Source organism: Pithys albifrons, chromosome 1 (assembly GCF_047495875.1).
Source record: "Pithys albifrons albifrons isolate INPA30051 chromosome 1, PitAlb_v1, whole genome shotgun sequence".
Classification (NCBI taxonomy): domain Eukaryota; kingdom Metazoa; phylum Chordata; class Aves; order Passeriformes; family Thamnophilidae; genus Pithys; species Pithys albifrons.
Window position 1 is genome coordinate 123,540,291 of NC_092458.1, and position 26,941 is coordinate 123,567,231.

General features: G+C 41.5%; 1 protein-coding gene across 1 annotated transcript in view; it reads left to right on the top strand.

Moving 5' to 3' along the window:
- Nucleotides 1-26,941, top strand: part of BRWD1 (bromodomain and WD repeat domain containing 1) — a 50,956-nt gene that overhangs the window by 18,314 nt on the left and 5,701 nt on the right. Inside the window, exons 17-40 of the mRNA XM_071566781.1 lie at nt 126-351; nt 509-694; nt 1,658-1,841; nt 3,033-3,123; nt 4,450-4,590; nt 6,130-6,215; nt 7,366-7,561; nt 8,268-8,384; nt 8,487-8,594; nt 8,907-9,031; nt 9,139-9,221; nt 9,549-9,660; nt 13,009-13,070; nt 14,771-14,926; nt 16,023-16,143; nt 18,318-18,443; nt 18,962-19,037; nt 19,807-19,851; nt 20,395-20,541; nt 21,194-21,346; nt 21,522-21,691; nt 23,043-23,278; nt 24,580-24,771; nt 25,520-26,497. Coding sequence (XP_071422882.1) covers nt 126-351; nt 509-694; nt 1,658-1,841; nt 3,033-3,123; nt 4,450-4,590; nt 6,130-6,215; nt 7,366-7,561; nt 8,268-8,384; nt 8,487-8,594; nt 8,907-9,031; nt 9,139-9,221; nt 9,549-9,660; nt 13,009-13,070; nt 14,771-14,926; nt 16,023-16,143; nt 18,318-18,443; nt 18,962-19,037; nt 19,807-19,851; nt 20,395-20,541; nt 21,194-21,346; nt 21,522-21,691; nt 23,043-23,278; nt 24,580-24,771; nt 25,520-26,497 — 4,117 coding nt within the window. The remainder of the gene's footprint in view (nt 1-125; nt 352-508; nt 695-1,657; nt 1,842-3,032; nt 3,124-4,449; nt 4,591-6,129; nt 6,216-7,365; nt 7,562-8,267; nt 8,385-8,486; nt 8,595-8,906; nt 9,032-9,138; nt 9,222-9,548; nt 9,661-13,008; nt 13,071-14,770; nt 14,927-16,022; nt 16,144-18,317; nt 18,444-18,961; nt 19,038-19,806; nt 19,852-20,394; nt 20,542-21,193; nt 21,347-21,521; nt 21,692-23,042; nt 23,279-24,579; nt 24,772-25,519; nt 26,498-26,941) is intronic.

Consider the following 26,941-nt stretch of genomic DNA (forward strand, 5'->3'; position numbering starts at 1 on the left):
ACCCTTGTCTTTGGGAACTTGCCCTTTAAGGAGATTTTTAGATACTTCAGTATCATTTGTTATTTTCTGTTCTTAAGCATATTCTTTTATTCAAATTGGTGACATAAAGTTGCAATTTCCTTCAGATTCCTGATCAGATGTTCTTCCACACGGACTATCGGCCGCTGATCCGAGACTCCAACAACTACGTCCTGGACGAGCAGACTCAGCAGGCCCCTCATCTCATGCCCCCTCCCTTCTTAGTGGATGTGGATGGAAACCCTCATCCAACAAAATATCAAAGATTGGTGCCAGGAAGAGAGAACTGTGCAGATGAACATTTGATTCCTCAGCTTGGATATGTGGCAACAAGTAAGAACCATCTCACTGCAGACAGTTCACTTGTTCAGTTCTTTTCTGTGGACACTGATGTGCCCAAGCCGTGTTTGAATTGCAGACTCCATGAATTCCCACTTGGAGTAAGCAATTGGAGTAATTTCACTCACTGGGTTTGTTTTACACTTGCAAGGTGATGGAGAAGTGGTTGAACAAGTGATTGGCCAGCAGACCATTGACCAGGATGAGCAGGGCCTGGAGCCCAGCATTCTTGATGGAATGATCAGGCAGCTACAGCTGGAGCAGGATCAGAGGACTGGAGCTGATCCAGAGTCTGCTTCAAATGCCCCACAGAACGGGGAGGGAACACCCAGAAGAGGTTGGTAATCACTGATGAATTCTTAGGTGATTGTTTTGTCTCCATTTTTATTACACTGTGTGAAATACTGAAGCAGGTTTTAATTTTATTGCTGTTTGGGGCACTAAGATTCTTTTAACATAATGATAACAGATTGAGATACTCTTATTGATTAAAACACTGCTACTCCTGTGATTAAATTCCAAAACAAAGCTTTTCACTTTTCTACAACATTAATTGTATTCCTTGTGGAGAGTGTTAGGGGTTTAGCTAAGTAAGCCTAAACTCAAGACAGAGTGCTACATACTAATATAATAATATTAATATTTGTAAAGTACTGACATAACATTTATGCAAAATAAATACAATGCTTCTTTTTTGCAAATATTTGTTAATATAAGTATGTTTTCAGTACTAATTTTTTTGCAAAATAAGAATTGTGCCATTATTCAAACTGGCTTCTCCTCACCCTTTTTTACAGATTTAAACAAGATGCTTTTCTGAGCTGTGTCCTTGTAGTTTTAATTATATAATATATAAAATATATATTTATATATTGTGTAATTATGTACATATGTAATGTGTAATCATATAAATGCTATATAATTATATTTATATTTAACTATATGGTAGTTTATATTTAATTCTCTACACTCAGCTCTAAGAGAAGTGCTTTTTAGAACCTCACCAGCCTCAGAGCTGCCTGAAATAGCTCAAGAAAACCCTTGTGTCACATCATACTTCCTTCCATTGGGTTAACATATTAGCAGACATAACCGTTTTTAAAGTCTCTGTGTTCTCACTGTATTTTCTGTATGATTTCTGCATTTTCCATGACACAGATAATTCTGGAGCTTTAAGTCACATACTTAGAGCAATAAAAATATATAAAGTGTTAATACTTTATCTTGTAGTAAGAAGAAACAAAGGCTCCAATTCTCTGCAGTCTGGTGAGAAACTGGGTCTGTGTTTTGTGTGTTTCAGCTTTCAGGAGGCCGAGCTTGGACATCCAGTCCCCGCCCAACATCGGCCTGCGGCGCAGTGGGCAGGTGGAGGGCGTGCGCCAGATGCACCAGAACGCGCCGCGCAGCCAGATGGCCACGGAGAGGGACCTGCAGGCCTGGAGGCGCAGGGTGGTGGTGCCAGAGATCCCCCCGAGCCTCCTCAGGTGTGTGGCAGCCTCCTGGGCCACGGGTGGCACTGCAGGGATCACTTTGCTGCATGTGGTGCTGTTAAACCACAGCTGCTGGTGAAGTGGTTCAGTGTCCTGGTCAGATGGGCTCAACACTCTGAATTGTAAAGGCCATTCAGCAAGAATAAGTGGGAGTTTCTCTAGCTGAATGATTCTCCTATATTTCAGTGTTTTAAATCATCTTTGCCTCATCACTGTCTAGAACTCCCTGAAGGGAAGTTCTGGCCAGGTGGGGGTTGGTCTCTTCTCCCAGGCACTCAGCAATAGGACAAGGGGGCACGATGGGCTCAAGCTCTGCCAGGGGAAATTGAAGTTAGGGATCAGAAAAAACTTCTTTGCAGAGAGAGTGCTCAGGGATTGGAATGGGCTGCCCAGAGAGGGGGTGGATTCCCCATCCCTGGAGGTTTTTCAATGCACTGAGTGCCATGATCTGGTAAAGGGACTGGAGTTGGCCCAAGGGTTGGACTTGATGATCTCGGAAGTCCTTTCCAACCCAGTCAATTCTGTGATCTTCCAGGCCAGCTGGATGACCCAGATTCTTGCTTTCTTCAAAATAAGATACAGGCCCAATCCATTTCCGTGGAAGAGTTGGGCAAGATGGTGCTCTTTGTGAGGATTTTGGGGGTGGTTTGTTATGACCAGAAGTAGCACCAAGCACTTGAAATGCTAAACCAGTTGGTTTCAGAAGGACTGTCAGTATTAGAGCATGGTGGTAATAATGGCAGGGTTGTGGGTTCAGTCCCCACAGGGGCCAGTCACTGAAGGTGATCTTTGTGGGTCCCTTCCAACTCAGAATATTCTGAGATTCATCAGTAAAAAGGAGAATTAACAGCTAAATATTTCTCTTTAATGGTACAGCCTTATGTGCTACTACGCCTCTGAAGGTTTTAAGAAACATTCCCAGTATTGGGAGATGGAATTATTGCAAAGGGGAAAATGTGCATTAAAAACTAGGTTGGAAAAGTTGGTTGCATTTTGACGTTTGCAAGGAATAATTTCTTAATATCCATGTTTTATCTGGAAATGAGAGGAGTTGTTTGAGCAATAATAACATCTGAAATTAATAGTGAAATGGGATTAGGTACTAGGAATTTTGAGATAGATCGTTTAAAGAGACCAGCACTGTCAAAACAGTTACAGAATTGGATTTTCCTGACCTTCTTGTAGGAAGCTGGAAGAATATCGGATTGCAAAAGGGGAAGAAGAGAGAGATCTTTATGCAACAGAGAAGAAAAAGTCATTTGAGTCATTGGAAAAGGTACGTGGCAGCTCCTTGAAAATGGGCATTCTGTGCCCAGGGACAAGTGGTGGTGTAAGAAATGAAGGCAGGTATTTCTGTAGGTCTGGTCCTCAAAGGCCCCACATGATTCAGCTTCCAATTATTGCAGGACAGGGTTCAATTTATTTTGATGAATACCTGGAATTCTTTTTGTTTTCAGTCTTTACCTCTTTCCATCTGAGGTATTTCGGATTCATTTTAAAAGGCAGGTTTGCTCTCAGGCCATTCTGGTTTTACTGCATGAAACAGAGTTGTTGCAGGTCCATGGTACTGCCCTGAGGTGCAAGTGAGATGGTTCAGGGTCCTGTGTTTGAGGAATTACAGGCTACATTACTGTTCCCTTGTCATTTTATTTTACATGGCAGTGTTTTGTGTATGGGGAAACTTTTTCAGACTTGCCTTGTTTCAAGTGCTTTTTTTCATTGTCTGGTTTGTGGAAGTTTGGTGAGAAGGAAAACTTGGTTATTGTGTTGGTTTTATAAGATTGTGGCCTGATTAACTGTCTTGCAGTATTAAACAGTTTGACAGAAGAATTCTACAGTGGAATCCCCTTTACTGAGGGGAGTTGGGGAAAGAAAGGCTCAGACAATTGGGATTGTTCAGCCTGGAGAGAAGAAAAGGTTTGGGGTGACGTAACTGTGGCCTTCCAGTGCCTGAAGGAGCCACAAGAAAGATGGAAAGAGACCATTTCCAATGGCCTGGAGGGACAGGACAAGGGGGAATGGCTTCAAACTGCCACAGGGCAGGGATAGATGGGATATTAGGAAAAAATTCCACCTGTGAGGGTGGGCAGGCCCTGGCACATGTTGCCCAGTGTTGCTGTGGCTGCCCCATCCCTGGAAGTGTCCAAGGCCAGATTGGACAGGTCTTGGAGCACCCTGGGCTGGTGGGAGGTGTCCCTGCCCATGGCAGGGGTGACACTGAAAGAGCTTTGATGTCCCTTCCAGGCCAACCCACAGTGTGATTTCTGGTCCTCTCAGAATTGCACATTGTAGGCAGTTACTGTTTGTGATTCTGTGAGTGTATTTATCAGGTCATGTGAACAGACTGTCACAGTACTTGATAAAGAGCAATTTCTTACAACAATGAATTAATCTTTAATTTGGAACAGCAAATTTAAAACTGTTGACTTATAGGGAATTTACTTCTTGTGAGAGGGAGTTTTGTCCTGGTCAGGCTGTTTGTGATCAGGCCATTTCAGTTTCACATTCAGCAGCGCTTTCAGCCACACTTCCACCCTCAGAAAAGTTTGCCACATGAATATTTTTATTTGACTTCTGCTTTTTCCCTTCCTGTATTAATCAGAGTGATTCTGAGTCCTCATTAATCCAATCTAAGCGGAGACTGCACAGAAGGAAATATTCCAATTACCGAACCCGGAATAACATTGAACAGCTGGAATCTTCTGACGAGGAAAGGGACAACTGCTTTGGCTTGATAGAGCAGGTGAGGTCTCTTATGAGAGAGTTCTGATTTTGAACTTGAGTTCTTCAATAAATGAAGTTAAATGTGCTCTTTTCCCTCTTAAAACAAGCAAACAAACCCCCCCTTTTTCCAAGGAAAAGTATTTCTCTGTGAATCATCACTGTTGGCACTTCTCAAGCTTTGGTATTTGTTCCTTTGATAACAATACTATTTCCTGGCATTTCATAAATGGCTGAACTGGTTTATTGGGAATCCTCTAAACCAGAGCCACAGCCCAAGGCAAAAATCTGATGGACAGTTGACTTCAGCTTAAGTTTGGATTTTAGATGCATTTTTAAGTTTGGATTTTAGATACATTTTGCCGTTTCTCTGTGAAAACCTTCCAAATTTGTGACACAGGACTGTGCTGTGGGCAGAGGGAGCTTTGGGCTGTTGTGTTACCAGATGCTGTAAATCAGTGGTAGTTCTGCTGGGACTGCAATTCTTACCTTGACACAAGGAAATAGTCTCAGGCTGGGAAAAAGGGAAGACCTGAAAGGAGTAGAGAAGGTTGGAACAGTCACTTTGATAAGGAAGAGGGTTGGATAAAATGGACAATGTTCAGGAGATAAGGAAATCTTGTAAATAAGACAAGGAATGGTATTGCTTAGAAACTGATTCTCTTCTGGCCTCTCGGCCTCAGTGTGGCTGAAAACTGGAAGTCACTTAAATTTAATGAAGAGTTCAGGTTTTTCTTATTTTGGAAATAAAGTGGGAGGGGAGATGACAGGAGACTTTTGGCACCTGACATTCCAGGTGCAAATAGGAGAGTTGTGTGCAGTGTCCTGTAAATATTAGACATACTTTTTTTTTAAAGTGATCTTTGATGTATTAATATTTAAAGTAATAATATATAAAAATCTGAGCTTTTATATAAATGTTCAGGGTTTTTTGGTTTATATCATATGAATGGTAGAGTTAAAGAGAAGAACTGAAGTTACAAGTTAAATCTTGTTTATTAGGGTTTTATTGATTTTTTTTTTTTGCTTGACAGGATAGAACTTGAGCAATGCATTATGCTTCTGGAAGACACATTTAAAACATGAAGTTGGTGCAAATAAATTGCTGAAAAACAATCAGGAAATCACAGAAGTTGTGATATGTCTTGATGTATCTGCACAATTTAATTTAGCATTTTAAAAAATACATGCCAGAATACACTCAGTTAGTACTTGGTCAATCAGTTGATACTAAAACCAGGGGAAAGAAAATCACCTGATTGTGACTTGCATAATTAATGAAAAAAAACCATAGCAGTGTCAGAATATCCCCATGTTGTGTGTGCAGGGGAGGTGTGATGATTTTTCTTGATCTGTTCCTGTTGCAGTGAGTAAATCCTTCTCTGTGAGAGAGATTTTCTGATGTACTTTACACGACCTAATGATTGCCATTTCAACAACTTCTTACCACATTTCTTCCTAACTTGATAATATGCAGACAATAAATGTGGGTTTATGTTTCAAACCTTTAAAATATTTGCTGTGAGAAAATTTAGGATTGACTGCTTATTTTTGAATTTAGGAAGCTGAAGAAAGTGAGTGCTCTGGCTCATCAGATGAAGAGGAAGAGTGGAGAAGTGACAAGAAAAGCAACAGTAACAGTTCTAGGTAAAAGTGAACAAACACCCCAGTTTTTACTTGATGATGAGTTTTACTTGAATTCTGACAACTTCAGAGCTGTGCTGAGCCTCAGCTGGGATTACATTCTGTATTATGATTGATACACTTTACTGACACATCAAATTGTTATTTACTGTTCTATTTCACCAAAATACTTCTGTCTTTTAATATAGTTCCAAATCCCTATTTTTTTTTTTGCAACATGGCAAGGAAAGAGAAGACAGTCTGGAACATTATACTGTGTTTTGTTTTGTTGGGTTTTTATGTTGTGAGGGATTTTGTTTGGTTTTGAGGGGGTTTCGGTTGTTTGGGTTTGTTTATTTTAGTAAGGCAGCAAAAGTCAGTTCCTTACTCTACCAAATTTATTGAAAAAAATCTTCATTTTTGCAAGGTTTTAGTTTATGTAGAACTGAAGTTTAGATAACTCTATTTTATTGTGGCTTTTTAAGATCTGTTTTCTGGAACTAAAAAATACAGAGAGAGGGACAGCAAATGTGTAGCTGTGAGATGTGTATAACTAAAGAATTTAAGCAGTGTTTGGCTGCTGTGTTCTTCAGGGAGGGCTTATAACTAGTCCAGAATTTCATTGCACAACTTTCTTGACTAAAATGACTGATTTTGGAAATCCCCAGACTTCAGTTTCTGTAAGAAATGTGCTTTTAATTACCACGTTCCCAAAAAATTCACAATAAACTTCAGGTGCAGTAACTGCAGTGATTTTGTTGTCGCTTTCAACAGCGATTGATACCTGCTGGTATTTTCCTGAAGGGAAGTTCTGGCCAGGTGGGGGTTGGTCTCTTCTCCCAGACACTCAGCAATAGGACAAGGGGGCACGATGGGCTCAAGCTCTGCCAGGGGAAATGGAAGCTGGAGATCAGAAAGAAATTCTTTGCAGAGAGAGTGCTCAGGCATTGGAATGGGCTGCCCAGAGAGGGGGTGGATTCCCCATCCCTGGAGGTTTTTCGACTGAGCTTGGCCGTGGCACTGAGTGCCATGATCTGGTAAAGGGACTGGAGTTGGCCCAAGGGTTGGACTTGATGATCTTGGACATCTTTTCCAACCCAATTGATTCTATGAATTCAGCATTCTGAGATAGTGACCCTTTGGTTCTGTGTTTGTTTCCCTGACCCCCTGGCAGTGATTCCTCGAGCCGGTACTCGGACTGGATCGCGGATGCCGGGATTAACCTCCAGCCGCCCGTGCGCACCTCGCGGCGCAAGGCGGTCCGGTACTGCAGCACCTCGGAGGATGAGGTGTCAGCAGAGAAATCCTCCCCTCCCAAGAGGAGGAGAAGGAAAAGGAGGAAAAAACCCAAACCGAAAAAGCAGGAGGAGGTATAAGTTTTGTTTCTCATACTCAGTCTTTGAGTAATTTCTGTCTCAGGTTTTAGGCCTCGTCACTGAAAACTCAAAATAATTTTTATTGTCGTTAGACAAAAGTATTGGTGTCTCTACACACAGTTACGTGTAGTTAGTTTGAGGCCATCCCAAATGGGAGGCATCTGCTGATTTGTAGGGAAGAATCAGCATTCCAAGTGAAGTCACTTTCACTTTCCACATAAAAAGGGTTCTCAAGGTTGCTGGTATGAAAGAGAAAATCTGTTTATTAAATACCTGTACAGGATATCAGACTTTCACAAGGGCATGGAGTGGTAGGAGAAGGGAGAATGGTCTTAAGCTGAAGGGATTGGATATTAGGAAGAAATTCTTCCCTGTGAGGGTGGGCAGGCCCTGGCACAGGTTGGGCAGAGAAACTGTGGCTGCCCCATCCCTGGAAGTGTCCCAGGCCAGGCTGGACAGAGCTTGGAGCAACCTGGGCTGGTGGGAGGTGTCGCTGCCCGTGGCAGGGGGTGGCACTGGGTGGGCTTTGAGGTCCCTCCCAACCAAACCATTCTGTGACTGTGAGTCTAACCCTCTTAAATGTCTGGTTTTAAGTAACGCATCTTTTGTGTAAGTTAAGCTGTTTTCTGCCAAATGAAGATGGAACAAGTTGTTTTAATGTCATGTCAGCATTATGTCCATTGTGTCTAATTTTGTGCAGGCTGATGCTGCAACACAACCATTAAACATGGAATTGTCCTATGACTGGCACCCTCCAGTTTGGATAACAGACACAGCTCTTCGAAGATCCCCCTTTGTCCCTCAGATGGGTGACGAGGTAGGAATGTTGATTAAAATCCTTCAATGCTTGTGATTCTGTGACTATAATTACTGAATTCAGGAAAGCATTGACTCTCTGGGGTTTGTTGGGGTTTTTTAGGTGATATATTTTCGACAAGGGCACGAAGCTTACATTGAAGCAGTGAGAAGAAATAACATCTATGAACTGAACCCCCACAAGGAGCCTTGGAGGAAAGTGGTGCTTAGGGTAGGTCTGCACTGAAGAGTTTCCTTACACTGTGAAACGTGGCTTCAGGAGGTTACACTATTTCCCTATGGAAACAATAGGGGAAAGTGTCTTCAATTACCAGAATGTCTTAAGAATTCCCTGTGAGAAGCCCAGATTAAATGCCTGTGTTAAAATTGTCAAGCCTGACAGGCTGTCATTGAAATCTCAAATGTAATTTCAATATTTTGGGGTTTTTGCATGTAGTGCAGTCAGTTAACTGATGTTACACTGACAGTTCTGTGCATGGTCCCTAAGGGAATAATTCCTGAAGCTGTTTGTTCTTACCTGTAGGATCAGGAATTGGTAAAAATTGTTGGAATTAGATACGAAGTTGGCCCTCCCACATTATGTTGCCTCAAGCTTGCCTTTATCGATCACGCCACTGGGAAACACACAGACAAATCATTTTCCATCAGGTATGTGTGTTTGTAATTTTTTAGAAAGCATTTAAAAATGTGTTTCTCTTGACTCTTCTTCCTAAAACCCTGAGGCACATAAGGAAGGGCTGATTTTTGTCCTCCAGGTACCACGACATGCCAGATGTTATCGATTTCCTGATCTTACGGCAGTTCTACGATGAAGCCCGGCAGAGGAACTGGCAGGCCTGTAAGTGTGTTTGCTCAGGGTTTGACTGATCAGTTTGGAAATCAGAAATACCTCCTTGGCTAATTCCTGAATGTGCTGCTTGTTTGCAGCTTCAGAGGGTTCTCTGGTAGGTAAGAATTAAAAATTTTGCATTGGAGCTGAGTACAGTTGTCAAAACATCTATTGAGATCTCATCTCTTTTTTTGGGATGTCAGTGGGTTTAGAACTTTTAATTACAGAAAGAAATCAAGAAGTACATTGATTAAAAGCTTTTCTAATGGCATGTGCAAGAGAAGGAGTTCCATAAGGTCCCTTAACAGAATCTCTGAGCAGAGTGTTCTGCTGTAGCCGACAGGTTCCGCTCCATCATTGACGATGCCTGGTGGTTTGGGACAGTGCTGGGACAAGAACCTTACCAGCCTCAGTATCCAGACAGTCACTTCCAGTGCTACAGTGTTAAGTAAGTACCAAGTTTCACGCTTAGGTGGTGGTGGTGTGGGTTGCCTCTCACACAGCTGCCTTTATTGGTATGAGAGTGTATAAATCACTCCATTAAATTATTTTCCTGGCTGCGTTGTCACTTACAGTTTTGAGCTGCTAATGCAGCACAATGTGAATATGTAATAATTTGTGGCAACTTGTTAATGGATGGCAATGGTAAAAGAAGCTGTTGACCTCTTCACATTTTCTGTAGTGACTAAGGCTGGATCCCTTCCATGAACCAAGCAATGCAATTTTCAGTGAATGTTAATTTTAGTCTTCATTGATGATTGGGTTTGGATGGAGATGCTGAATCTGTTTTGGTTACTGACATCATGGTCCTTTTGCTTCCAGTCCTCAGTCTTCTGCCTGTCACATTGTACACCCTCTTTTATGTCAGCAAAGAGGCCTTCACACAAAGGTGGGCAGAGATGTCTCTGGACCTCAGTGTTCAGAATCAGGGTATTATCCTTGCCCTGCCCTGTCCAAACTGTTTTGAATAGAATCACAGAATGATTTGGGTTGGAATGGACCTTAAAGATCATCCAGTTCCAACCCCCCAGCCATGGGCAGGGACACCTCCTACCAGCCCAGGGTGCTCCAAGCCCTGTCCAACCTGGCCTGGGACACTCCCAGGAATGGGGCAGCCACAGCTTCTCTGCCCAATCTGTACCAGGGCCTGCCCACCCTCACAGGGAGGGATTTCTTCCTAACACCTGATCTAAACCTGCCCTTCTTCAGCTTAACCTTCTTGTCCTACCTGCCCTTGTGCATCCCTCTCCAGATTTCTTGTAAGTCCCCTTTAGGCACTGGAAGGACAATTCTGGAATCTTGCTTACTTTGGATTCCCTCAGCAAGGTGGGACTCCAAGGAGAGTAAATAGTGAATACTTAATATTTCTGTTCTGCCATGCCCAGAGATTGTTCTCATGTCTTTTACAGTACATTTAATATTCAGAGTTTCATTGTTGGAGGGCTTCTTAGTTACTTCTGTTCTCAGGAACTTTTGAACTTGTTGCAAAGAAAGGAAATAATTATCACTAATAGACAATTCTGCGGGACTGCAAAGATTGTTTTACATACTTGGGTTCTTTGTTTCATCTACTTGGTCTTCTATCCCATAATTTTCCTTGGTGAGAAGGTGGAATTAACTCCCAGACTGAAGTTCTTGCTGTTATGTTGTTACTACGATCAATATCTGTAGGTCTCATATATTTTGTTACGTACCACAGTTGTTCCTTAAGAACAAGTTTAGTTGTAATTTGGTTGTTTTCTTGACCAGTTCAAAATGAAGTTTGCAGTTCTGAAATGGGGCATTTCCTGGGCTCCTTCCTTCTGTGAAGGCTAAAGGATGTTTCAGTATTTTAATGCCCCAGCCTTCAGCAGAGCAGATCCCAGTAACTGAACAGGGAAGGAATGCTGTGCTCTCCAAAGACCCCTTTCCAAAGAGCCTCTTCCAAGATCTGTGCTGCTTTTGTAGAGAATGTGCCTTTGTTCTAACTGGGCTCAAACAGCTCTTCTAGAGATTTCTAACATTACATGAAAGTATCTGGAGTGTGTGGCAGATGCATTCGGGTTTTGTAGCTTGGCTGGGTCCCTTGTTCTTTTTGTCACACGCTCAATAATCCCAAGTTATCACAGTTACTGTTGTACAGATAGGAAATAAATTGAAGATAAATTGATTTTTTTTGTTGTTGTTTTATTGGTCAGACAGTAAGAGGTGTTTGTGTAGAAGCAGCTTGATATATTAAGTTGCATTACTTGGATGAGTGGAGCTCAAGCAGAACTAAGTGGGGCCCAAACTGTTGGTAAATGCAAAATTGTGAAGTAGTTTATCTACTTGGGAATATTATCAACTTCAGAAGTATTGTACAATAACTAGGGAGGGGAACTGAACTGATGAACCTTCAGAACTCTGTCAGTTCATGAAGATCAAACAGGCTGAATGTGATGGATCCAAGTTCTCCTTAGTCATGGGATAATCCAAAACAACAGAGAGAATGCTCTTGCTGAGCAGAGGTTTCATTACAAAGTACTCTGAGCATAATCATTTCAATTTCCAATTGGTTTGTAGTAAATACAAAGGAGGTTTTAGGCCAAATATCTGAGTGTTAAGGCATCAGAAGCAGATGAAATTCACCCAGGAATTTGGAGAACTCTGAGGGAAGCTGCTGGCAAAGCTCTGGAGGGAAATTGGTGAACTGTAGACTGATTGTATTTGTTTCTGGTATGTGCTGATAATAAAGGAATATATATATATACATATATATATATATATATATATACAGGTATATATACAGATAGAGATAGATGTACATATATATATAAAAGATGTTAGAGAAACTAAAATGACAAGATTGGAGCACACAGATTTCCACAGGAGGCTGTGGAAGCAATACTGGCAGGTTCAAAAAGATACTGAATAAACATAAACAGCAAAGGAAATGGGTTAGGATGTGTTCCCAGATGTGCCTGGAGGAATAGAGGGCTCAGGAATGCTGCAAGTGAGAGTAGAATGAGGTTGCACCAGGATTATGTGGTCTGCAAACAGCATCTCCACTCAGAGCTTCAAAGACACAATTACTGGTGTAGCTGGACCAGCTGATACAGTCAGGCATTTCTTGTGTTCAAAATACCAAAATTCAGAGGTATTTTGTGTGTTTTTAAAAACATCTGAGGATTTGGAGAGAGATCAAAATGATGTTTATGCCTAATACTTGGTTATCAGAATGAATATACAGATACATCAATATCTCTTGAGTTTACTTTTACTTTGATTGGACTTTAATTAACTTCAGTTTCTTCATTTTATGTTTATTCTTTTCTTTGTCTTAAATGGGGCCTGCCTAATCAAATGAAATCTTGATATATGAAATACCTCACTTACTGTTCTCCCTTCCTCTGAAACATTCCATGGGCTTGCCCAACTCCTGTTGTGGTCAGCAGGAAAATCCTCTCTTGTGTTTTTTCTCAAATCTTCCCCTTGATGTTGTTATCTCACTTTTCCAGGTCTGCAGCTTATTTTTCTTCTTAAGCTTCTTGATACAGGCTTTGTAAAATTGGTTTATAAATTGAGTAAGTTGCATACAGCCAAAACCAGAAGCACAGTTTTAATTTGAATTCTTTGTGAAGAATGTTTCCTCTCTGCTGATTGCAAACTAATGCTTTTGTTTGCAGGTATGTTTATACAATATATCTTATCAATCCCTAACAATAGCTGTAATTTAAATGTGCTTATAGCTGTGATTTAAATATGCTTGGAGGGAACACTTCTGAGTCAAGATAAATTGAACTTATTCTCTTATTTTACTTTTTTCTTGGCGACTCAGGTGGGACAATGGTGAAATTGAAAAGCTGAGCCCCTGGGACATGGAACCAGTTCCTGATAATGGTAGGTAGAAACTTATTAATAAATTGGTTTATAATGTGCTTCTCTCTCTTTCCAGTTCCTTTATTTCATGCAGGTATTGCACCTGAGGAGATTCCTGTGAGTTACTAATTCAGATTTAGTGAAGTAACTTAAATACACCTTTATTTTTTCCCTTTTGCACCTTCCAGGGCAATTCTGAAGGAAATACTTCAAATGTTTGGGGAAAGTTTAGTAGATACTGAGAGATTAGTTATTGAAAAAGCTATCAAAAAAGATAATAAATTTAATTTCTTAATAACCTTTTCTAGGTATTCCCCAGACATCAGAAAGGCTTGAGCTGTATTTTAAATCTGAGTATATTGCACATGTTCTCAGTAGCCACTTGTCTCATCTTTGGCTATGACTTTACTGTAGGGAAGCAGGGAAGGGTCACCCAGGGGAATAAAGAAAACCTAAATGGTAATGTGGCTTTGGTGGATAAGGTTAAACATTGGGAATAACATCATCTGACCCTGGATAGGTACAACAGCTACTTGGCTACAGGGAGAACAGGAAAACTATGCAGAACTCCTTTTTTTCTGTCTTTGTTTCAGGCAGAAAATGGCGCTGTGTAGAGAAGTGAAGCTGTTAGACTTAGTTCATTTACAGAAACATTTTAATGTTGACAATACAGTGTAAAAAGGGGATTAAACCCCTTCCCCTTTGCTGTCCCTTCCTTTTTTTCAATGGAATGATTTACAGGACAGATGGAAATTGTCCCTCATGTTTACCACTGTTAAAAATATTTCTTCTCCATTCAGTTGGCTCAGGTGGATGTGTGGGAGAGCAGCAGCACTGAAGGTGGACTAATAATTTGTTACTTTCTGTATCCTGCCAGCATAAGTTTTGTCTCATGATATTCAAGACACAGACTCAGAGGTGCTTGAAGAGCTGCTTCATCTTTAGTGTTGTTTCAGTGAATAACAAACACTCTGTCAGAGCACCAGAAGAACTACAAATTACTTTGAGTTATTAAAACTAACCCATGTCAGCTGAAGGAAAAATAGTATTTTTTGTAAACTTAGAGGATTCCCCATTAAAACTTGGATTTTTCTCTACAGTAGTTGCAGCTGAAATGTATTTTAGATTTAGTCTGCAGCATATTCATGGATTGCAGTCATCCTGGCACTGACAAGGACCCTTTTGCTTTCTTGCTTTCTTTTTCCATGGCCAGACTCCCCGTGCTGATGGAAGTGCTGTTGGTATCCAGCTCTAAGACAAAACTTGTTGCTTTGAGAGCTGCCATGTTCAAAACAATTATTTCAAAGTTGTCAAAAGATCACAGTTATTAATACCAGGAAGGGTGTCACAAAGTATATTGTCTAACTTGCAGTTGATTAAAGGTACAAACTAAGTCATTAAATTATGATCCTGTGAAGTTCAGGATGTGCATCTCAAAAAGCATAAACAGCCCTTCTGATTAGTCCTCTGTCAAGTCTTGTGCCTAGAGTAAGAGGAGGAAAAAGTTTTCTGGAAGTTCAGAATTGCAGAAGAGGAGAATAAAGGGTATTTTGTTGTTACATACATTTTTGTGTCACTTTTTTCCCCACAGTTGTAGTATCAAACTCCAAGATTTTTCTTGTCAGTTAAAAGCGTATGATTAATAAGTGTGAATATTTCATGATTTATCTTGGTTTGTATTCTCACTCTTCCCCCTTCCCCTTTTTGCTCTGTCTCTTCAGTTGATCAGCCTGAGGAATTGGGAGCAAGTGTCTCTGTGACTTCAGAAGAGGTGGAGAAGCTCCTGTACAAACCCCAGGAAGGGGAGTGGGGGATGAAATCTCGGGATGAAGCCTGTGAACGGATTATCAGTGGTATTGATCAGCTTATGACTCTTGGTGAGCATGTAATCCAAGCTTTAGGTAGTTTTCTCCTAACATTCATTTATAAGGAGCCTTGAAATATCCATGGCATGCTTTAAAAATTCCCTCTGATAAAGTATGGGAAATGTTTGTGCGTTTGTCTGTGCCCTTCAGCCTGGAGAGGAGGAGACTGAGGTCAGAACATGCTGCAGTTACACCTTCCTGGGGAGGGGCAGAGGAGAGGCAGGGACTGATCTCTGCTCTGTGGTCCCAGGGACAGAATCCAGGGAATGGCCTGAAGTTGTCAGGGCAGGGTTAGGTTGGATCTCAGGGAAAGGCTCTTCCCCCAGGGGGTGGTGGGCACTGACCAGGCTCCCCGGGGCAGTGGGGTATGGCCCCGAGGCTGCCAGAGCTTCAGGAGCCTTTGATTGCTGCTCTCAGGGACAGGGTGTGACTCTTGGGGTTGGGCCTGTGCAGGGCTAAGGGTAAGATTGATTATCCTTGTGGGTCCCTCCCAGCTCAGCGTGCTCTGGGATTCTGTGATAATTTTGTAAGTCATTGGTTTTATCAAGAATAATTACACATAACAAATGAACACATATGACCATTGTCATATGTGTACAAGCTTTGAAAGAGAATCATAGAATGGCCTGAGTTGGGAGGGACCTTCAAGATCATCACATTCCAACCTCTTGCATGGGCAGGGACAGCTTCCACTAGCCTAGGATGCTCCAAGCCCTGTCTAACCTTGGCATTGAACACTTTCAGGGATGGGGCAACCACATCAAAGAATCACAGACTATTCTGAGCTGAAAGGGACCCACAAGGGTCATCGAGTCCAACTCTTAAGTCAAGAGTCCACACAGGGGATTGAACCCATGACCTTGGCATTATTACAACCAAGTTTTAACCAACTGAGCTCATCTCGAGGTCTCTCTGGCCAACCTGTGCCAGGGCCTGTGCCAACCTGTGCCAGGCCCACCCTCACAGGGAACAATTTCTTCCTGTTATCCCATCTAACCCTACTCTCTGTCAGTTTGAATCCATTTCCCCTTGTCCTGACACTCCTCTGTGTCTTTCCTCCCACGATTCCAGCAGTTCAATCTTTGCTGTTGTTGCTGTTTCCTCACAGACATTTCAGCCGCTTTCTCTGGCCCCGTTGACCTGTGCACGTACCCCAAGTACTGCACCGTGATCGCGTATCCCACGGACCTGAACACCATCCGGACCCGGCTGGCCAACAGGTTCTACAGGTCAGTGCTGCCAGGGCAGACATGCTGGCACTGTCTTCATAGAATCATAGAATGGATTGGGTTGGAAAAGACCTCCGAGATCATCAGGTCCAACCCTTGGGCCAACTCCAGTCCCTTTACCAGATCATGGCACTCAGTGCCACAGCCAATCTCAGTTTCAAAACCTCCAGGGATGAGGAATCCACCCCCTCTGGGCAGCCCATTCCAATGCCTGAGCACTCTCTCTGCAAAGAAGTTTTTTCTGATCTCCAACTTCAATTTCCCCTGGCAGAGCTTGAGCCCATCGTGCCCCCTTGTCCTATTGCTGAGTGCCTGGGAGAAGAGACCAACCCCCACCTGGCCAGAACTTCCCTTCAGGCAGTTCCAGACAGTGCTGAGGTCACCTCTGAGCCTCCTCTTCTCCAGGCTGAACACCCCCAGCTCCCTCAGCCTCTCCCCACAGCACTTGTGCTCCAGTCCCTTCTCCAGCCTCGTTGCTCTTCTCTGGCCCCGCTCCAGCCCCTCAAGCTCTTTCCTGACCTGAGGGGCCCAGAACTGAACACAACACTCAAGGCGTGGCCTCCCCAAGGCAGAGTCCAGGGGAAGGGTCACTGCCCTGGGCCTGCTGGCCACGCTAGTTTGGATCCAGGCCAGGATCCCCTTGGCCTTCTTGGCCACCTGGGCACACTGGTGGCTCCTGTTGAGCTTCCTGTCACTCAGTCCCCCCAAGTCCCTTTCTGCCTCTTTATATGTGGTGACAGTTTGAGATTTGAAGGAAATCTTTGTATGTGATGGCAATTTTCTACCCCGAACTGTCCCGTGATTCAGTGATGAGATTTTCTCCACCAGGTCACGTGGACGAGTTAATGGGGGTCAGGAAAAGGTGGGAATTTGCAACGAATCAAGTGAAGCCATTGCAGAAACAGTTCAGACTTACAATAAGCACTGACATTTATTCTCTGAGAAATTTGCTTTCTGAAATCAACAAATACTTAAAAAAATCCCCTGAAGTTACTTCGGTCCTAAAGGCAATTCGAATTTTGAAGTGCTGTACTTCAGTTGCTTTGAACTTGAAGAGGGTTAAGCCCTTGTGCTCTCCCTAATTTAACAAATGAGCTTAAAACTGAGAGATGAACTATTAAATATTAGCACCACCATTTCAAATGATAAAACTTAGGGAAGAGGAAGAGGAAAGAGTGTAGTGATGACAAAGTTCTGATTTGCTGGATGTGCTGGGTGTCCATAGCTCTGAAATAAATTGAAGCATGTTCTTCATCATGTTCAAGCATTCACTGTCTGTAAATACAATAGAGTCATTAATAGTGGGTTTGCTCCTATATAAGACAGAAATGAAGTCTTGGGAAATAGTTGGAAAATCTGTAGGTGAAGAACTGTAAGCCTGGGCTATCTCTGCTTTACAGTTTAAAGGATTTGGAGAAATTAATTATAAAAAGTCATTTGGGAGCTCATTTCTACCAAGCTAAAACTAATTTGTAGCAGTTTCTCAAGTCTTGTTTTATAGAGGACACTGCTTTGACTGGTCACTTGGCCTCAAAGCAAGGTCTGTGAGGAACACAGAAAGCAATATTGTAACTGAAATGTCTTTAAAGATATAATATTGGTGAAGCTTCTGGACAATGTTTTTGTAATTGCTTGTGCCTTGTATTTGTTAATTAAATATTCCTCAGATACAACACAATTTGTGTTTCATTTATAGGGTTTAGTGACAAGCACCTTCTGATGTGTCCAGAATAAATGTGATTATTTACAGTAGTGGTTAAATAGCTCTTTACCCCCATCCTTTTGAATAAGGTCAAATCTAAGCTTTTTAAAAATGCAAGTGTTCTTAAAGATTCCAGGGAATCCACAATCCTCAGGATTATTTCAGTGGTATTTTATGGGTTAGTGGTAACAAGTGCTAGTGTTTACATGGTCAGTTCTGTTAACTGAGTTTTTACCCCAAACTTTCTGGTCTTGAATTATCAATAATGAGTTGGACAACAAGGGATGAAAGATGTGCATTGTTGGTTTTATTTCCTTGGGTTTTCCATGTGGATGATAAGTTTGAGACTGGTCTAATAAGACATAAACCAAAGGTCATCTCAATGTAGTTGGGCAGAAAATTACAAAGGTTGAATTTTGCTGGTTTGAAGCTTTTCTTTAGTTTTAAAGGTGCCCTGTTTTCTAATTTTAAGGAGAATCTCAGCCTTGGTTTGGGAAGTCAGATACATTGAAAGCAATGCCAGAACCTTCAATGAACCTGGGAGTGCCATTGCTAGAGCTGCAAAGAAGATCACTACTCAGCTCTTAAAATTTATCAAGTAAGTGGCATTTTAATCTAAATAATGTTTGGATCCTCATGCTCTTTAACAGTGGGAAAGGATGAGCAGCTTAACATCCCTTTGTTCTGAGCCCTGCTTTTGATTTGCTTTTCAGTGCACTGCAAGGACAGGTGTAAATTCTACCTGAACGTTATTTTAAATACTCAAATGTTCAGCTTAAAAGCATTTTAACTTTTTTTCCCTGGTATTTCTAGTACCAAGATGTCACTTGGCATTGAGGGTGTTGAGCAGCTCAACCTGTACATTCTGTGCTGTCATGGGTAGAAGTTCCTGTTGCTGCTTCTCTGACTTAATTCACTTGAGGAGGTTTATTTGGAGTGTGGGCAGCCTTTCTGCAGGAGGGAAGGCCCCTTTCAAATTTCTAATGCTAATTTCTAATTAATTCATAGTTATTGTCTTCCATTTCATATGTAGCTCTTGGCTGTGGCCCCGTTTAATCTCAGAAACAACAGCACAGGTTTTGCAGTTGCAGTAACAGAGATTTAATTGCATTGCAGTGATCAGGACTGTACCAACATCTTTGAACTCTGCAGCACAACAGATGATGAGCAAGATTGTCATGATGCAGACCTGGTAAGCTTTTTGGTTTTTGTGGGTAATTCCAGTAATTTGTGGTGGTGAGAAAATACCACCAGCCTTCCAATATTTTTGGTAAACTTGCTCAATTATTTACATAGCCAATGAAAACATGGAAAATATTGTGATATTTTTATGAATGTTTTATGATGTTTGTTATCAGTGAGTTGAATTACTGATGATATTTAGTCACTGAGGTGCAAAGCTGGTGGTTGACTTCTCATTGAAACTTCTGGGGGTGTTTTTTCCTTTGTAATAAGGGCAAGAGTTTGATTCAGGAATCTTCACAGGTGGTATCAAGGGTATTGCTTTCCAAGTCTACCAAATCATAGAATAGAATCATAGAATGGATTGAGTTGGAAAAGACCTCTGAGATGATCAAATCCAACCCTTGGGCCAACTCCAGTCCCTTTACCAGATCATGGCACTCAGTGCCACGGCCAAGCTCAGTTGAAAACCCTCCAGGGATGGGGAATCCACCCCCTCTCTGGGCAGCCCATTCCAATGCCTGAGCACTCTCTCTGCAAAGAATTTTATTCTGATCTCCAATTTCCCCTGGCAGAGCTTGAGCCCATCGTGCCCCCTTGTCCTATTGCTGACTGCAATGCTGTGCTGTGGGTTTTTTTAATGCTCATCTTCTCTCTTACTGAGAGAATTGATAATCAAAGCTTATTTTTACCACAGTTTTAATCTAATGACACTTTGAGCACCCATAACTTATTTTTCCCACATAATTTTTGAGAGGATTGATTTTTTTTTTTTGCAGGATGATGAAAAATGTGTTCCAAGAACATCATATAGAAGAAGAAGAGTGAGTTGGCTGATCTTTACCATATAACCCAAATTCTGTGGGAATTATGCTTGGTTTTCTAACAGTCATAGAGCAGAATTTTTCTGATTGAGTTAAGGAAGGAAAAGCTTTTCTTAAATAGGTCTTTGCTGTTTTAATGCTTTTATATTTATTCTATATAGTTGTGTAAGAAAATACCATTTTCAAGTTGTTCAGTGTGAGAGTTTCCAGTTGTCTGCATAATGCTGAAATAAAATAATTACCTGACATACTTGGGAAAAAAAGATATATAATAATATGTAATACATATAACAGAAGGTATGGGATTGTGCCTTATTTACTATTTTTTAAAAAATTAAATATAGTAAAATAAAATAGTATAATTCACCAGATTTCATTAATAAATATTAGGAAACAATCTGGTAGTACAGTGCCCTTTTTGTTACAGAACAATCTGTCTGGAAGTGCATTTTTCTGCTACAAAAATAATTGCAGGGACTTAATCAGGTTTAATTTTGTCTTGCTATTTTTCAGTAATGCTTTTCCTGACTTCTTTTTTCCAAGGGACGGGGCTTAAAGAAAGGCAAAAGTGTGAAAACTGGCTATGATGAGAACTGTTGGAAGAAGCAGTGCATGGAACTGGTGAATTTAATTTTCCAGTGTGAAGATTCAGAACCTTTCAGGCAGCCTGTTGACTTGGATCAATATCCTGTAAGTTGGTTTTAGTAACCTTCTTAGTAACCTTCTCAAAGTCTTTTTTTTTAACTTGCTTTCTTATTGTTCCATATAGGGAATTAATTTTGTGATAAATTTATATTTTCTTAATTAAAAAATTTATTGAGGAAAATCTACAAGACCAGTTTATTGAGCTTGAGCTCAACTTGATTTGTTTCTTCTCTTTCTTCTCCCTGATTTTTCAGTCCTTTTTGGCCTAAAAACCCAACAAACTTCATTTAAAGGAAAAAAAACTGTAGCTGTTTTCCTGTGATCTTCACATTTTGAGTTGGAGTCTCACTCCAGGTTTTAAAAACATCTTAAAATTAACAGGAGAGGAAGGAAGATTGAGGTGTTTGATAGGGTTTAATTTGGGGTGTTTTGTGTCATCATTGTGTTTTGGGGGTTTTTTGGCTGTTTTTTTACACCAGATCAGTTGTTTCTCATGGTAAAATTCATGGGATAATGAAGAGGAGACTTGAAATCAAGTAGTCTCAGCAAAAGTGTTGCTGTTGTAGGTGCTTGTTTTCCCCTGCTGGTTAAGCTGATCTGTGTCATTTTAGCTGCTCTTAAATTACAGAAATGAAATTCCAAAGTATTTTCTGTCCTTTACACCTTCACAGTATCATTTTTCCCATGTTTTATCCAGGATTACAGACATATTATTGATACTCCAATGGACTTTGGGACAGTGAAAGAAACTCTGGAAGCTGGAAATTACGACACTCCAATGGAACTGTGCAAAGATATAAGACTGATATTTAGTAATGCAAAATCTTATACTCCAAACAAAAAATCAAAGGTAGCTGTTAATGTTCTGGGGCTTGTGAATGTCTTAATGAAATGAGGGCTTATTTTGGAATGTTAATGGGAATCCATGTGCTTTCCCTATTGCTTTTCTGTACAGTTTTTTATTTTAGAACTGTTATTCTTGGATAAAAGGATTTGTTTTTAATATAAGTCACTTCCTTTCCTAGATTTATAGCATGACCTTGAGATTGTCAGCACTATTTGAAGAGAAAATAAGAAGAATTGTTTCAGATTTCAAAAATGGGCAGAAACAGAACGAAAAGCTACGAAGGAACCAGAGGTACACCAGGAGGTTTCATAATCAAAGCTCAGTGCAGCAGCCCACCAAAATGCTCAGGTAACCAAACTGTGAAGATGTAGACACTGATACTCATCATTTAGTGTGGGAAGAGAATAAAAACTGATCTGCTAAATAGTTTGCAAGCTTTTTGAGACTTTGTATAATCCTCTTGCAGTAGGAAAGACATACTGGGATTTTTGTAGTATAAAACTGGGTGTGAAACAGCAAAGGGACAGAAGAGGAGGAAAGGTTGGGAGGGTTCACTTTTGGGTTTTTTAATATTTGTGTCAGGAAGTCAGTATTTAATCTGACCAAAATAATAAGGAATGAAACTTTCTGATTATATTACTGTGATTAAAATGTGGATATATTACATATTTTATGACTTCCAGAAGAAAGTCCTGTAGAATTTATAGAAATTGTCACTTACTGTAGCATCCAGTTGGTGACTGGATTTGCCTTTTCTCCTTTCAAGGCAAACAAGCTTTTGGCACAACTGCTGTTTGACATGATTAACTCATGTTCTTAATTTCTGGGTGGGATAAAGTGAGGCAAAATAGAAAAGCTAAACATGGTAAACTGAGCTTCTCCCTTTCTGTTACTGTCCAGTCTTTGTTCTCTGGCAGTGAAAGGATAGAAATAAGAGTTTTAAGGAAAAAAATAAATCTAATTTCAGGGGTTTACTTTTTACATTTTCAAAAAAAGAAACACCAGAATAGACAGAAATTGTACTTTGAAACTGCCTTTCTTCTCATACGTGGAGAATTGTATGTCTTGTTTGGGAGTCTTTGGGAGAGGGTTTGGAGACCAGAAAGGATTTTACATCTTGTGCCCCTGGATGAATGTCTGAAAACCTCCAGTGTAAGGAAACCACTGACAAAATAGTTCTGAATGTGACTGAGGTAGCACTGGAACATGTGAGGAATCAGATTGGTGAGTTTTTGTTTCAGAAGTGAATTTTCTCTGAGGCTGCACCCTCTGCGTGTCTCTGGAACTCAGTTTGTTGTGGAATGATGTGAGTCTGCATAGCACTTCATTGGAGGGTTTGTGTGCACTGAACCAGAGGCTGGGAATTCAGCAGGAATTGCAGCTGCTGGTGCAACGTCCTGGTGAACTGTCAGAGGACGTGGATTGTCTGCAGGACACTCAGCATTAAATTTCTCAGGGCAGAGAACAAATGTCTCCTGTGTAACTTCACGAGGAGTGCAGACTTATTTTAATGAAAGTACTTGATGTTTATCCTTTTCAGAGTTAGGGTTGTCCCTAAATGTTGACTCACACATCTAATGACCCTTCCACAAACCTAAAATCCAGTGGTGTGCCATTAGTGGTGTTGAAATACAGAATTGCCATTATCTCTCTCAGTTTTGCAACCTGTGTTGCTTTTCCTTCTTTCCCCTTTCCCCAGAAATTTGAAGCAGAAACCATTGAAGTCTCAGGCAAAAGTTGAATCTGAGCAAGAAGATTCTTTTACCCAACCTACCTCAAGCAGATCCGCCTGTGTCACAAGCCATAAACCCAACACTGCGAGCTACAACCAGAGTTCCTCGGGAGAATCCTCGGATTTCCCAAGCCTGGCACCCTTTGAAAGGAATGGGAAAGCAAGATCCACAACACTAACCAACTGTTCTGCATTGTCATCAGGTCAGAAACTTGGTAGTTTATAAATGTGTAGTATTACAGTCTTGTTTTAGTGAGACCTTCCCCTGCAGAGCTGCTCCAGCCCTGTGGGCAGCACAGGAAGGACATGGAGCTGCTGGAGAGGCCAGAGGAGGCCCCAGGGTGGGCAGAGGATGGAGCAGCTCTGCTGGGAGGAAAGGCTGGCACAGCTGGGATTGTCCAGCCTGAAGAAGAGAAGCTTTGGGGGGACCTCAGTGTGGCCTTCCAGGACCTGAAGGAGCCACAAAAAAGATGGAGAGAGACCATTTCCAAGGGATGGAGGGACAGGAATGGGGGGAATGGCTTCAAACTGATGGAAAGTAGGGTTAGATTGGATATTGGGAAGAAATTCATGGCAGGGAGGGTGGACAGGCCCTGGCACAGGTTGGGCAGAGCAGCTGTGGCAGCCCCATCCCTGGGAGTGTCCAAGGCCAGGTTGGAACAATCTGGGACAGTAAAAGGTGTCCCTGTCCATGGCAGGGGGTGGCACTGGGTGGGCTTTAAGGTCCAACCCAAACCATTCTGTGATTTGCCATAATTTGCATTTGAATTCTGAATTGTTAAATGAAGTTTATATTCTTAACATAAAATCTTTTAGACAGGATTTCCATATCATTGGCTGTTTTTTGGATAATACAGAATTCTGTGAATTTTACTGAATTTTGGAAAATTACTACGTTATTTAAATGAATGTTGTAAAAAATCTGTGTATTAAACATAATTTTCTGTTTTGAAATCATGTGGAATACAGTCAGTTTGTTAATCAAGAAACCCATTAATGGGAAAGAATAGTGTGTTTGATAAATGATACTATAAAATACAGGTTAGATGCCCAAACACAATATATGTATGTGTAAATATATGTATGTACACACATTACATAGAATTTGGCATCCAAAATTAGCAAATTACAGAAGTGCCTGTCTTCCCTTCTTCCTCTACACCTGACCTGGACAAAAATGCAACTCATTTCAAAGCAGATGTTTTGTCGTGGTGGTTTTTTTAACTTGCTTTTCTTTTAAATCTGTTGCTTGAAAAGGGCTGTTTTGTTTTAATTGCAGCTTAAGTACAGGCTTAAGAAGCTTCCTGGCACTGAACACTGCATGAATATGGACTGGGATGTTTTGTAGAACCATTAATTTCATCCCTGTAAGACATTCAGACAGGATTGTGTATTTTAAGATACACGAGGAAATCTTGAACATTTCTTGGATCAGCAAAATGTATCTCCTAAGTGGAAGCTGTTTGGAATTATAATTACCTATTGCCTCTTTTTTTTTTGACAGAAAGTGAAATAGAGGGTTCTGTGGTTTCTTCATCTTCATCCTCTTCATCTTCATCCTCTACAAGTAGCTCAGAGGACAGCAAAGAGTGTTCTGGGGCTCTTGTGTCCCCCCCACTGCACAACGGGGTGTGCAGGAGGAAGAGGAGCAGCCGCAGGATGACCCGAAATCGAGCAGCTCAGAGGAAACAGACAGGTAAGGGCTGAGCAGTTCATTGTGAACAGCAAGTAACTCAAGTATAATACATAAAACTAAGTGTAATTAGTGTTTTTTTAAATTGCTGTACAGGTAAGATACTAATCTTTCTATTGGTGGTAGTTTTGAAGCTTCTGAATATGACAGTCAGCTTTTAAAATGATTCTTTTTTTTCATTACTTAGGGTAGGAGGGCAGAAACCAAGAGGGAATGAGAGAATGTCATGTGAGAGGGAATGCCTTGCAACATTTTATATCTTAATGAAAAAGCAATAATTCATAATGAAGTTCTAATTTTGACACAACTGGAGTGAATCTGAAATTTATGACAGTAAAAGCACATGACTATTTATTAGGATTTCATTTATAATGTCTATGGGTTCAGCCTGGATTTGAGAATCCTAGAATAGAATCATAGAATTGATTGGGTTGGAAAAGAACTCAGAGATCATCGAGTCCAACCCTTGGTCCAACTCCAGGCCCTTTACCAGATCATGGCACTCAGTGCCATGGCCAAGCTCAGGTTAAAAACCTCCAGGGATGGGGAATCCACCCCCTCTCTGGGCAGCCCATTCCAATCCCTGAGCACTCTCTCTGCAAAGAAGTTTTTTCTGCTCTCCAACTTCAATTTCCCCTGGCAGAGCTTGAGCCCATCGTGCCCCCTTGTCCTATTGCTGAGTGCCTGGGAGAAGACTTGAGAAGCTGCATATTTTTTAATTTAAGATGTTAATCTCTGCTTTCCTTTGCAGGAACAGATCTTCAGGAGAATGGGAATACAAGAAAAACTGTCAGGAAAAAGTTGTATGTGAGTGACTGTGAGAACACTTCGCTGGTGCCCTGTGAGTTGCTCAGCAATAGCACTGGCAGACACAGGAAAACCCCTCGCAGAAGTGCTGCTTTGGCTGCCAATAAACTGAGGCTGATGAGTGATGTGGAGGAAGAGGTTTCCAGCTCTGAAAGTATTGGAATTGGCTGCAGGAACAGGAAGCTGCCTCACCGGAACGCCTCGGCCGCTGCCCGGAGGATGCTGCTGGAGGGATCCGAGGATGACACAGGCTTGAAGTCAGAGAGTGAGAAAGAACTAGAAGAACAGCTCAGCAAGAGGAAAACTCTCTCTCAGCCTGGCTCATCTGCTCCACGGAGAAAGTTTGTGAGTGACTCTGAAAATGGAACTTCGGACTCTGAGCTGGACGTGCAGGCGAGGCAGAAAAACTGGCAAAGCAACGGCCACAAACAGTTCCGGGGCTCAGCCTGCTCCGTGTCTCCCAAAGGGAAAAGTCCCACCCCAGACTTGTCAGAGGAGGACTCCAAAAGCCATAGTTCCGAGGGTGGCAGCAGTCAGAAAGTTTCTGACCAGTCAACACCTGCACACAACAAACCTGCAGGGAGCAACTCCGAGGATGAGGCGGATTCCGAGTCAGATCGCTGGGATGGCAGGAAAGCACCTGGCCTGCAGCTCACTGCTCCTGGGAAAAAAGCAAAAGTCCTGAGTGATTTAGAGGACACTGCAGAGTCTGAAACAGAAGCCAGAGAGGAGTGGAAAAATTTTCTCTCACAGAGCTTGGTGCCAACTGGGATTGCAAGGAGTTCCAAATCCGGCCCCTCTTCCAGCTTCCATCGCTCCTCTGACACAGACTCTGAGGCAGATTTGAACAGCAATTACTGTGAACCTTCTTTGAAAGCAAGGAAGAGGAAGAGAAAAGGAAAACCAAAAACAGTTAGAAAAGGTAAAATTTTAAAAGTTAATGCCTCTAACTCTTGATCCTGAGTGAGGACAGAGAAAATCTCTGAGCGTGGGAGGGGGGGTGTTCCCTCTCTTTGACCTCTCTTTGTTTGGAATATTTCAGTAGCCAAAACCCTCTGGTTTGGAATTCTATTACCTTCAGTTTGTGGGTAAAGATTATCTTAATTTCCTGGTGAAATTTTCTGTGCTAGCACAGATTTACACCTGTTGTTTTCAGCTGAAGTAACTTTATTGATAGTTTTTCAAAATTAATGTGGTTAAAAGCTGTTTTAATTATTCTCATGTCCGTGGTGGGCACCAGAACCTGTAACTTGATTTGACTTTTGGGTTTTAATCTGTCAGTGATGTGTGGAGGCCTTAACACAGAGAGGCACTTGGCAGGAGCAAGATTTTTCATTCCACTTGTTTCAGAAAGCTAAAATCTTTG